Raw genomic sequence first — 12,137 nt, forward strand, 5'->3', positions numbered from 1 at the left:
GAATGATGGGTGAGTAAATGAATGAATGAATGTGTGAGTGAATGAATAAGTGAATGAGTGGGTAAATCATGGGTGAGTGAATGAATGACCCCCCCACCAGTCCAGGCAGTACTATCAGAAGAGCAGGGGGCTAAGAGTCCTCCAAGCAGGCAGCTGGGTAAGGTGTCCCGCCCCATGCACTGGGCTGGCATCTCAGGTAGCATCCACTCCCGTGCTCCGTGGTGGGCAGACAGCCCACGTTTGCTGAACCTAACACTTAGCACAGGGACCCTTGGAGGATGCCCTCAGGTGGACCAGGTGGCCACCCTCTGGGTCTCCAAATAGAGACCTCTCTCACCTCCTCCACTCAAAAGCCTCTGTGACCAGCTGTGTAATCATATAAGCTTTGTAATTAAAGACTAAACTTTGTCAAAATATTTTAGGAACATGTCTCCAATTGGCCCTAAGCAAAGGTGGTTTTCTCTAAATTGGTGCTGTACAAATAAAAATCCAATAAACTGACCATTTTCCCTCAAACAGTAAAAAGGGTACCATGTAACCCTGCAGGTTATATGGTATGTCAGAGTTTTTGATAATAGTTTCCCTTTTCCTGGTGATAAAACTAATTTGTGTTCACTGCAGAAATCTTAGAAGACACAGAGAAGTGTAAAGCAGAAAAGAAAAGCCATCCAATGTAGTTTTCCTACATAATAAGAACAAGCTTTGTAGCTAACCTGTTCAGTACCTCGCCCCTGACCACAGGCAGATCTGATCCTTGAAATAGGGCTTGTCTGAATTAAGATGTGCTGTGTACGTATAAAATACACATTAGATTTCAAATTGTTATAGGGTAAAAGAATGTCAACTAGCTCATCGATAATTTTTTTATTGATCCCGTGTTGAAAAGATAACAATTTATAGAATAAGCTACATAAAATACTTTATCAATTTCCCTTGATGATTTTTATTCTTGTAATGTGGCTACTTCAGCATCGCAAATTACCAGTGGCTCACATCACGTTCCTGTTGGAGAGTGCTGTTGTGTAGGGCCCAAGAACCCACTCCTTTAGTACACCAGAAAGCTCTGCTGGAGGATGAGGTCCGAGGCCCCAAACCTGGAGGAGGTTCGTAGTTCTGACTCCCAGCACCGGGGCAGGGAGAGCCAGTGCCTTGTTGGTGAGGCTTCTGGTTCATTAGCTCATTCACGCCTCCCAAAAACGTTGGGTCATTGCTTTGGGCTGGGTGTCCAGCCAGGCAGGCCCCAGAACACAGGATGCAGTGAGCTTGTACCCGAGAGAAGCTTGCAGCCCGGCAGCTTGGCTGCAGGACGGAGACCCAGGACCTAGCAGAGGCCTGATGCAAAACAGAAGCTCTGCACTGAATCATACACACATGAAGGTACAACCACATGAACAGCAAGGTTTCCAGGGAAAGGCCATTCGTGGCCTCACCAAAACCTAGAAGGTCTTTGATTCCAGCCCTGGGGTCTCACAGGAAAGCATCAGGGTCTTCCCATAAAGATAACAAAGCCTGGTCCTCTGTCCAAGGATTTCTGGGTTTGCTTGATCTTTGGGGATGCTGTGTGAGGTCACACAGAGTGGTCCAAGAGGATCAGCTCTGGAGGGAGACCCAGGTCACCGACCTAGGCTGTGACGTCAGGGTCCAGCCTCCCGCGAGATGGGTCTTTAGGGAAATTAAGGGTTGTGTGTGGCCACTGACCCCAGGACAGCAATAATGCACATGTGATGCACTCCAAAACACACGCATGCGTGCATGGGGAGGATGCAGGCGGTTGGGCTGTGCGGGTGAGAGCGGTTGCTCCTGTTCACACATTTCAACGGCATGGGGCAGCTCTGCAGCCTGGGGGCCTCACACCACCTTCAGCCTGGAGCACCTGGCTCTTATCTCTCAGCAGCTCCATGATCTGGAAGGCTCTGCCTGGTGTGGTGTGAGCCCGGATGAAGGCGATCTGTGCGTGGGACTTGGAAATCCTTTGTTCTCTTGGGGAGTGCTGATGAAAGCAAAGCAGGCTGAAGCTCTGCTATTCTTTCAAGACCCAAGAAGAAGCGTTAGACCCCTGGGCGGGGCTTTCATTTTGAGAAGCGGGCAGCCAGCACGCTGCGATCGGACTCTCCACCCTCTGCTGGGCAGGGTGGTCCAGAGGCTGTCTCGGCTGCATCCTGCATCCCGTCCCCAGTGGGCAGGATTTCTGGTGCCCAAGTGTCTGTCGTCATGGGAATTAATATCATGATGCCTGTAGGGTCGCTGGGGAGGAGGGAGCAGCCATTGGAGACTCAGTCTGGACTTCTCCCCAAACCTCCAAAGAAAGGACCTTGGCCGGGGGTGGAGGGGTGACATCTGTGTGAATCCACTTGCAAATGGCTATAATCACTATAAGAATTCAAGTTACTGTTTGTAGAGAGCTTAGCACAGTGTTGGACTGTAGTAAACACTGCCCCACTGCTTGTTAAATAAATAAACATAAACAGGGAAATCTATATAGTGCCAAAGATGGGACGGTGTGGGGGGTTAAGAGTGGAGAAATAAAGTAGGCAGGAGACGTGAGGAAGATGGAGCAGAAATGGGCCTGAGTGCCTGGATGGAGCCAGCAGAACAGAGATGAGTCATGCCAACTGACTCAGGCCAGAAAGGCTTCCAGGAGGAGGTGATGGGCTGGGTTCTAACTTACCCTGGGCATGTTTTTAGAGTTCCTAGGAATTCTCAGAAGGCGGGCCTTGGGTTAACAAAACACATAAATCATCTGAAAACCCTCTGATGGAAACAACACCTGTGGATGCTGTGGGGGTGGGGGATGTCCCCCAGACAGAACTTCATGCTTGGGCTACTTTCCAGAGCTCTGGGCTGGCAGTCTCCACGCCCAAGGAGTCTCCCATCCAGCTGCAGCTTGCCAGCTTCTGCTCAGAGCTCTGCTATCATTCGAAGGAAGGAAATGACAGGGGGCCAGTCTCCCACCCACCGTATCTCAGTTATAAATTCTCCAGGCACATCTTCCCTGGGGATAATTACACCCTGAGTCGCTTTTAGGATGTTAGGTCATATACCTGTGGGGTGTTCGTTTCTTTCCTATAGGGACTGCCCACCAGATACTCGAAGGGGGCTCAGAGCCAGCGGGGGATGGGTGGCCATTGGCGCTCACAATAGCCCTGAGTCATGAGCCGCTCACTTCTTCCGCACTCCTCTCCCCACCCAGGCTGCCCGTGAGTCAATGGCGTTTATTTAGCACCTCTGAGTGCAGAGATCTGTCCTGGGGAGAAGGCTGCCCCATGCAGGGGTGGCCAGAACGAGGGACAGAGCAGCCTGGTGTGTCCTGGGCTGTGCCGGCCCCTCCACCAACTGAGAGCAGCCCTGGGGGGGGCATCTCTGTATTTTGTAAAAACAAATCATAACTCCCACCTCGTGTATCTCTAATAAAAAGCCAAGTACCTCTCCAGGCCTCCATTCCCATCAGAGAAATGGGGGTGGTAAGATCAGCCTCCGGGGTCTTCCTTGCAGCCTGGGAACAGGGTTCTCAACGGGGAGGGGTTTTGCCCCCAGGGGACACCTAACAATGTCTGGTGATGTGCTTGGTTGTCACACTGGGAGGGAGATGGTGCTACTGGCATCTAGTGGGAGGAAGTCAGGGATGCTGCTGAGCATCTCACAGGGCACAGGATGGGCACAGGACAAATTACGATCCAGCGCCAGATGTCGACAGAGCCAAGGTGAGAAGCCCCGCCGGAGAGCGCCATATCAGAGAGACCCTTGCGGGAATAATCTCTGCCCCGGGCTCACTATGGCCTTATTCTGCTCGCTGTGTAAAGCCTGCTCTCCTGGTGAGGCTCAGACTGGTGCCACTAAGCAGGAACAGTGCGAGACGTTCTTTCTTTCGTGCACAATGCCAAGGAGATGAAACTGACGTTGCAAAGAAAACACCACTGGAAAGGGCCCCCTCCTGAGCCACTTACAAAGGAGGCATTCACCCGGGAGCATGCTTGGCCTCCTCTCCTGCGCCCCTTGTCGCCCTGTGCTTGCACTCCTGGTGACTATTAAAATGTCAGCAGAGACGAAAGTGCCTAATGCTGGGTGACATCGCAATGACACGAAAAGGCAACACGGTGGCAGAAAAGGGTGAGCCGTGAGGCCCAGAACTTCCCATAATAAAGGGTACCACTTAAACTAATGAGACCGATTTTTACTAATTCATGAGCGGGGAATTAATCCTTCTGGTGAAATCAGTCCCTTTGGATTTTTAATGGTGAGAATCACTGAGTCAAAAAGAAGAAAATACAAAAGTAATGCAACAGTTTATCTAGAGGATCTGTTTATAAGCAGTTAGCGATTCAGAGTAGAGACGGAATCCCAACATGATGGCCCGTGAGACAGTGTAAGGCAGGGAACCCAGGAGGTGAAATCATCACCAGAACAAAAGGGACCCTTTAAAGTCCTTCTAACTTAAGAGATATCTCAACTAGAAGCGTCCCATTCCTCCTTCCTGATTTGGTGGGAATGTTTTTACTACTTGTTTGTCCCTGGAATCCCAAGACCCAGGAACCACCCCCCACCCCCGGCCCAGGCCATAAGTGGCCCGGGGATGGAATTGATCTCAGCTAGCCCATCCTTGCACCTGCTCTGTGCAGAGGCCACCCTGCATTTCCCCTCCCCTTGATGAAGCATTTCTACACCATCCACCTCAGAAGCTTAGGGGAGGGGGCGAGACGAAGCAGATGCAGGGAGAAGGGCAAAGCAAGGAACTCAACTGTATGTGGCAAAGAAAGTGATGCTTTACAAGCAAGCAGATGTCTTGAACCTGGCTAAGGCATGAATCACAGAAACAAGTGCAGAAACACAGCTTTTGGGGCAAGGCCAGAGGGGGCGCTGTCTCCGGAGGAGGTGGGGAGCTGCCAAGCCTCAAAGACTGTCCCCCACCCTGCAGCCCCCAGAAGGTCTCAGGCACAAAGCCCCCAGGCCTCCCGGGGTCAGCAGTCAAGTGTCACCCCCCAAACGTTTGGAAATGCCAATGTACCCAGAATTGAGGAATTACATTTTTCCTATTTTCTTCATAAATTATATCTCGTAGGCTTCGGCAAGGCCCTTTGCCACTTGAAAATAAATTTAGAAAGATGGTACATTAGGGTTACACAATCTTGGTTGTTTACCAACACGGATAAGAGAATGAAGTTACATAATCTTCTGTGTGTGTGTGTGTCTGTGTGTCTGTGTGTCTGTGTGTCTGTGTGTGTGTCTGTGTCATTCTTCCCAGCCCTGAAAACTTGAACTTTTAAGAGCAAGGTCTCCCTGGCGTGGCAGAAACTGTGGAGGACTGTTTCCGGCCTTCGGCAGCCTAGCGCACTTCTCCAAACCTACTCTAGCTGTCCAAGGTGCAGACAAAGAGTCCTTTAGGGCCACTCAGCTCCCATTGGCAAGGCCAGCCCAAGGATGGAGTAACCTTCTTGCATTTCTCCAAGTTCAGGAAATTCATGAACTTGAGTCTAAATGGGAGAGGGAAGAAGGTCATGACAATGACAAGAGGATATTTTGTAGTAACAGTGGTGGCCACTGCCCAGCCGCCCCTGTGCCCGGCACTGAGCTGCAGCTTCACACACGCTAGATGCTCACGGGAGAAGGCGGAGTCGCTGTGAGCCTTAAGGAGCCTCGTCCAGGGCCACAGGGCTGGAAAGTGCCGGAACGGGAACCCAACCCCATCCCGTCTCCCCCACCCCATCCTGTCTGATCCCAGAATGCATTCTTGGAACCACAGCAGGCTGATGACATCATGGCCTTAGAAGGCAGCTTTAGAATCATTCTTTAGAATCATTTCTGTAGGCCCTGAATGTTCCTCAGTGGCCATTTGACAAGTAATTATTGAGTATCAACTGTATGAATCCACTGTAAAATGAGGTGGAGTAAAGAAAGTGCTGTCATCAAGGTACAGGCAGGTTCTTGGGCCTCAGTGATTGGGTGAGGGGCAGTCCAGGATGACTTCTTGGAGGAGGTGGCATTTGGCACACACACCTTGAGGAACTAACGGCATGCAGAAAGGCAGAAAAACGGGAGACTTCATTCCCACTGGGCAGGGCTGCTAGCGTGGCCCCCGAGGGCTAAACCTCAGCATGGTTGCCCCCAGAGACCTGCGTCCCCCTCCTGCAGGGATGGAGGATTAAAAATGTCCTGAGGAGTGCCAACTGTGTGCCCGAGCCCTGCTAGTCCTGGGATGAGACCATCCAAGTCACCGTCCCTCCCTCAGGGAGGCAGCAGAGCATCATGAAGGAGTGCAGGCGACACTGCACGTGCTCCCCCGGCCCACATTTCCTTGGCCTCCGAAGTCCCCAGCCCCCTCTGCAAAAGGAGGACCAGGGTGTGGGGTTAAATGAGATGTACTGTGTCCCAGACTCTTCTCGTGCCTGGGCACAGAGTACTAAACATTCCATAAGTGGGGGCTGCGGGCAACCTTAGGGGGCTCCGGGGAGCTGGACAGGGCGGGCATGCAGAAAGCAGGGGAGGCTCCCCCGAGGAGGTGAGAGCTGAGTGACAGCCGGCCGGAGTCAGCCAGCGGGTGGAGCGGGAAGGGGCAGGGAGAGCATTCCTGACTTCTATCTCAGAAGCGTGTCTCCCCTGCAAGGTGACCCGCAACTGAACTGTAAGGTAGGGGCGACTGGACCTTTCCTCCCTGACATGAAAATCGGGCCACCAAGGGGCGCTTTCCCCGGATAAAAATAAAACTTGGAGGGGCCCGCAGGAATGGAATACTTTCTTCCTGTGTTTTAATTTCTACGGAAAATCTGACCCGCGTGGCCGCCGCCCCGGCCATAAGCGGGCGCACAGCGCGTATCATCTTTCTTGGAGGCAAAGGAAGCCGGCCGGCGTGTGGGCCCCGCGGGACCTGCAGGGTGGGCGCTCTCGCACCGCAGCGCGCGGGGCCGGGGCCGGGAGCGGGGCCGGGCGGCGCGGGCGGCGGGCGGAGCAGGAGGCCCGGCCCCCCGCGAGCCAGCGCGCCGCGAACGCTGCCTGTCCGCTTGCAGAGGCCGCCGGGGCCGTGGATGGGGAGGGCGCGCCGCCCGGCGGTCCTGGCGCACAGGCGGCCGCGATGAGGGTCAACGAGAAGTACTCGACGCTCCCGGCCGCGGAGCGCAGCGTCCACATCATCAACATCTGCGCCATCGAGGACATCGGCTACCTGCCGTCCGAGGGCGCGGTGAGTGCGGGCGGCCGCGATCCGGCGGGAGGACCGCGCACCTGGGCCGCGATCCGGACGGGCTCGACGGGTGGGGGCGGGGCGCGCCAGGGCCGCGGGGCTCGGGGCCGCGCCCGCGCCCGCCCGGCCCCGCGTCCCAGCCCGCAGCCGCTTCGCCCGAGCGGGCCGCTGGGGCCCCCGGTGGGATAGCCGCCTCGCCCCGGGAGGGCGGCAGCCTCCAGGCCCCACCCCGCCGCCACCCTCCGGGGACCGACCTGTACAGGGCGCGGAGTCCCCCGGGCGGCGCGGGGTCCGGCACGGGAGTTCCGCACACCCCGGGCAGCAGGCGGGCGCCGGTCGCTCGAGACTGACTTTCCGCGCTGGTCCCGGTCCCCAGCCCGGCGCTCGCGCCTGGCCCGGGTGGTAGCCGGGCCGCGTGGGCCAGCGCCTGGCCGACCACGTGGTTGGGTCCCCTGTCTGGGGTCCCCGGTACCCCTACCACTCTCTCTGGGGCGGGACCCAGCGGTCGCAAGGATCCCCGGAGGTCAGAATTTGCCCATGTGGGTTTTGGCTTAACGCTGGAACAAAGTTTGCCTGAAGGGGGAAGGGCTGAGACCAGCGCCCTCAGCCGGGGAGCCCCGCGGCCGCTCGTTCCGGGGCCAGAGAACAGACTCCCCTTTCTCCCTGGTGCCCACACAGCCACTGCCAAAGCCCCTCCCCAGGAGATGCGGAGGCCCCAGCCCGTGTTTCCCTCTGACCAAGCCCAGGGTTGCCCTAGACTGCCTCTCTGGCCTCAGCCGGAGTCCGGCCGGGCATCCAGGGAGGTGCCTGTGGGGTGCGGTCCCGGAAAGGCAGAGACCCTCTGGCCTCGCACCCCCTGGGGTCATGACTGGGCTCCTGTGGGCTATGGGGGTGTCCTCTACAGCTGGGCTTGGGCAGAAATGCTGGCAACGTTAGGGACCAGCGTTGGTGGTGACCTTGAACGTTTAGGATCATCATCTCAGCGCACACTGTGTGCCTGCTGCGTACCAGGCCCTGTGGGATCCCGGACACCACCAGAGTGAAAGGGCCGGGGAGCCCCGCCCAGCTGGGGCTTAAGGAGCAGTGGTGGAAGTTACCCAAGACAGCGACAAGGGATGCTTCCAGAGCGATGGGCCCGCCGCTGTGTGTTAACTCATTTCACTCTCTCAGTAACCATATGGAGTAGGTGCTGTTACCACAGATGAAGGAACTGAGGCCAGGAGGGGGCAGATGACTGTCCCATGTCACCCACCAGCTGGGAGGAGAGCTAGGAAGGGCGAAGACACAGAGGCAGGTGACCACGGGCAGCCTGTCGGAGGGATGAGCATTCTGGAGGAGAAGGGGCCAGTTATACCCATAATGGGGTGGGGTGGGGCCTTTCACACTAGGAAATCACATATTTGAAGACCCAGAGGTGGGAATGAGGGGGACACCGGTTAGGAGGCATGACGTAGAGGTGGCAGCTAAGGAAATGGAGAGAAACAGACACTCCAAGATACACCAGATTCAACTTGAGAATGAACGGGCTGTGAAATTAAAAATGGAGCCCTTGGGCTTCCCTGCTGGCACAGTGGTTGAGAGTCCGCCTTCCGATGCAGGGGACACGGGTTCGTGCCCCGGTCCAGGAAGATCCCACATGCCGCAGAGCGGCTGGGCCTGTGAGCCGTGGCCGCTGAGCCTGCGCGTCCGGAGCCTGTGCTCCGCAACGGGAGAGGCCACAGCAGTGAGAGGCCCACGTACCGCAAAAAAAAAAAAAAAATGGAGCCCTTAATAAATGGCCCCTGGGCTCTGGAATTTTAGTTCAGGGACCCGTTGTCTCTCGCAATCCAGAAATTCTCAGTCCCCCAAACTCTGGTGAGGGCCCCAAAGTCTGCAGAGAGTCAGCTCGGCTCTTCTTTCAAGCTTCTCACAGCCCAGAAGCAAGCAGAAAAGCCCAGAGGAGACTAGTGACTTATTTTGCACAGAAGCCTTACGGTGGGGAGGCTTCAGGTATGACGGGCTTGGAGGGCTGTGAACCAGGAGCACGTGGCCGCAGGAAGGAGGGCTGAGCAGCATCCCACCAGGGAAATGGCCACAGACAGGCTGGAAGCAGTGGCTCTAGGAGCTGGGGGCCTGTCTGTGCAGGGCAGGCAGTGTGCCGGGGAGAGCCTCCGAGGGCATCCCCAGCACAGCTCAAGCCAATAAGTGTTGCTCAGTCATTACTTTGAGTCACCCAGCGAAGGTGGCTCTGTGCAGGCACAGATCTGTGTAGCTGAATCACTTTGCTGTACAGCAGAAATTAACACAACATTGTAAATCAACTATACGTCAATAAAAAATAAATAAATATAAAGAAAGAATGCACTGGGTCGCAGTCCAGCGACCAGGGTGTGGATACAGGGCTCCGTTCTCCTTTTCTGCCCTTTTCTAAGAGTCTGGGGAGGAAGTTTGCAGAGACAGGTAGACTGCCCTCGCGCTGTTTGTGGTATTTGTGTCAGGGCACACCTGCTGTGAAGGGGAATTTTGGCCCCTGACCTCTTCCCACGTAACCTCAGACAGCCATCTTTCTGCCTTCCTTGGGACAGCTCAGGGGTTCATCTTCAAAATACGTTCAGTTCTCCCATCACACTTGGTCCTCACAAGAATCCTGTGACCTAAGTCGAGGAGATGTTTTTGTCCCCATCTCGCAGATGGAAAAACTGAGGCTCGGAGCTGGGGGATGTGGTGTTTAAGCTCTGGTCTGGCTGGGTCTCAGCTTTGGTGTCCTTGATCTGGTGGCCCCTACCAGTAGCAGCGTGCAAACCCCACACCTCTGTCATTCATTCCCCCATGCATGCGTTCATTCCAGAGCCGTGCGTTCAGTGCCGAGCATTAAAAAGATGAATGAGAAATCCCTCGCCCTTAGCAAAAGTGCAGCAAGAGGTCACTGTCCCTTCCCTAAGGATACAGAAAGGACATTCTGAAGCTTTCCCAAGCCTTTGAATTGGGAAGTTAGGCATTCAGTCTAACCCATATCGCTCCCACTGCAAGTTAGATCTTTGCCTTCTTGTCCTGTCCTGCACAAGAAAAGCAGCCACTCTGGCTCCATGGAAGGGCCCCAAAAAGTCACATGGCCACCCTGACAGTCTCTGTGGTCCTCGCTGTGCATCTACCTCCCCAGCTCCCTCTAAGCCCAGCCCAGAATTGCTCTCCAAACCCTGCAGGCCTACCAGCCTGTGTTGAATGTACTAGGAAGAGAGCCCATACTTTCTGTTTGAAGATTGCACGCCCCTTACACTTATTCAGGTAGGATCATCCCCAATTTTTAAAACCAAGATGCAAACAGGCAAAGCAACTTGCCCAGGATCACACAACAAATTAGTGACAGGGCCAGGCCTTGGGGGAGGATCTGGGACTCTCACAGCAGTGCTTGGTTCTGCCTCTTGCTGGACCTGGCACTGCAACCAGCTCCCTTTTCCACTGCCACCATCTTTAACTTGTGGTCCGCTTCGACCATGAGATTTTAGAGCAAATTTCTGTTGAGGGTTCACCATATCCCAGGCCCTGCTGTAAACCCTTTACATATATTAACGTGTTTAATCCTTCCAACAACCCTTTGAGGGAAGTCATATTAGTTGAGGGAGGTCTGTTTATTCCCTCTGGCCCTCATTTTACAAAGAAGAGATCAGAGGGACAAAGATATTAAGCTACGTGCCTAAGGGTAGCACAGCTAGAAGTGGCAGAGCTGGTCTTTGGATGAAAGCAAAAGACACCCAATCTTGTCTGGCCTCCATGCTACCACTCCCCCCAATGGCAGGAGATGTTTAGGGGATGTTTATGTGCTCCGCAGACTGTCAGACTCTGAGGGTCCTCGATCAGGCCCCAGTGGGTGGATGGGCATTCAGTTTTGAACCTGGTAACATTTTCTTGTCTTGTGTTGGTGGGGAATTCTCTCCTTACATTCATTTCCCTGCTGTCTGACTTGAGGGGGGTCACTCTGAATTTCCTTCCCATTCACTAAGGACTCATTGGTCCACTTTGCTCAGTACCAGCCATTATTCCAGCCAACCAGGAGCATTTCTGGGACCCGCACCAGGTGCTGAGCCCGCTATGTGTGCAGCAGGTTCTGAAGGGAAGTGCGTTAAGGGCAGTTCCTGGCCCAGCCCCCCGGTGTCCTGCCAGCCTGCTGAGGGGCCCCCATGAGTTAAGAGCTTATGTATGGACGGCTCCGAGGCAGTCCCAGGACATGAGATCTGGAGAGGTCAGGGACCTCAGATCCCAGAGGACAGGGGATTTGTCAGTGCTGGGGAAGCTGGGGAGAGCTACGAAGGACAGAGGAAGAAAGGAAGGCGTGCAGGTGGGGAGCACAGCACGTGCAAAGGCAGGGAGGAGGGGATGAGATGTCCTGGCTCCGGTGTATGCCCGGGTACGGGATGGGAGAGGAAGCTGCCTAGAGGTGTTGCAGGCAGGAGACAAGGATGACCGCTCCAGCCCTCGAGAGTGACACACGGCCCCTGGCTCAGCCCAGAAGATCCGCGTTCCCCGTTTGGAAAATAGGGATGAACCCCTTGTAGAGACGCTGAGAGTCTGGAGTGCCCAGGATGCTGGCGGCAGGCGGTGTGCCCTGCCCACCCAGAGCCTGCGTGTCCACCTGGCTCTGCCCACCTCCCATGCTCTTGCCCTGCCCGTCAGCAGCAGCGTTACTCCCCAGCGTCAGCCAGCGTCTTCCACGTTCCCCCCAGGCAGCCTTCGGGTCTGGCTTTGCTGCCCACTCTCCTGCGAGGAGAGGAGCCAACTTTAGCGGCCAGCTCCCCGTGACGCTGCATTTCTCTGCCCTTCCTGATATAACCCAGGAGAATGAGCAACTGTCTTCACACCGGGGTGGACCCGGGATGCCTGTCTCAGGAGTTAGAGGGAGAGTCCACCCAGCCTAGACGTTCTTTTACTCAGTCCTCCTGGCTGCCAGTGGGGGCGGCTTCTATTATCCACCCACTTTACAGAGGCGGAA

At 55.3% G+C, this 12,137-nt stretch overlaps 1 protein-coding gene across 1 annotated transcript in view; it reads left to right on the forward strand.

Moving 5' to 3' along the window:
• The window catches only part of ANO1 (anoctamin 1), a 161,932-nt gene that overhangs the window by 65,374 nt on the left and 84,421 nt on the right, over positions 1-12,137 (forward strand). Inside the window, exon 2 of the mRNA XM_029208737.1 lies at positions 6,999-7,171. Within this exon, the coding sequence (XP_029064570.1) occupies positions 6,999-7,171 (173 nt within the window). The remainder of the gene's footprint in view (positions 1-6,998; positions 7,172-12,137) is intronic.

This window comes from Monodon monoceros, unplaced genomic scaffold (assembly GCF_005190385.1).
Source record: "Monodon monoceros isolate NGI ecotype Baffin Bay Population unplaced genomic scaffold, NGI_Narwhal_1 Super_Scaffold_7, whole genome shotgun sequence".
NCBI lineage: Eukaryota > Metazoa > Chordata > Mammalia > Artiodactyla > Monodontidae > Monodon > Monodon monoceros.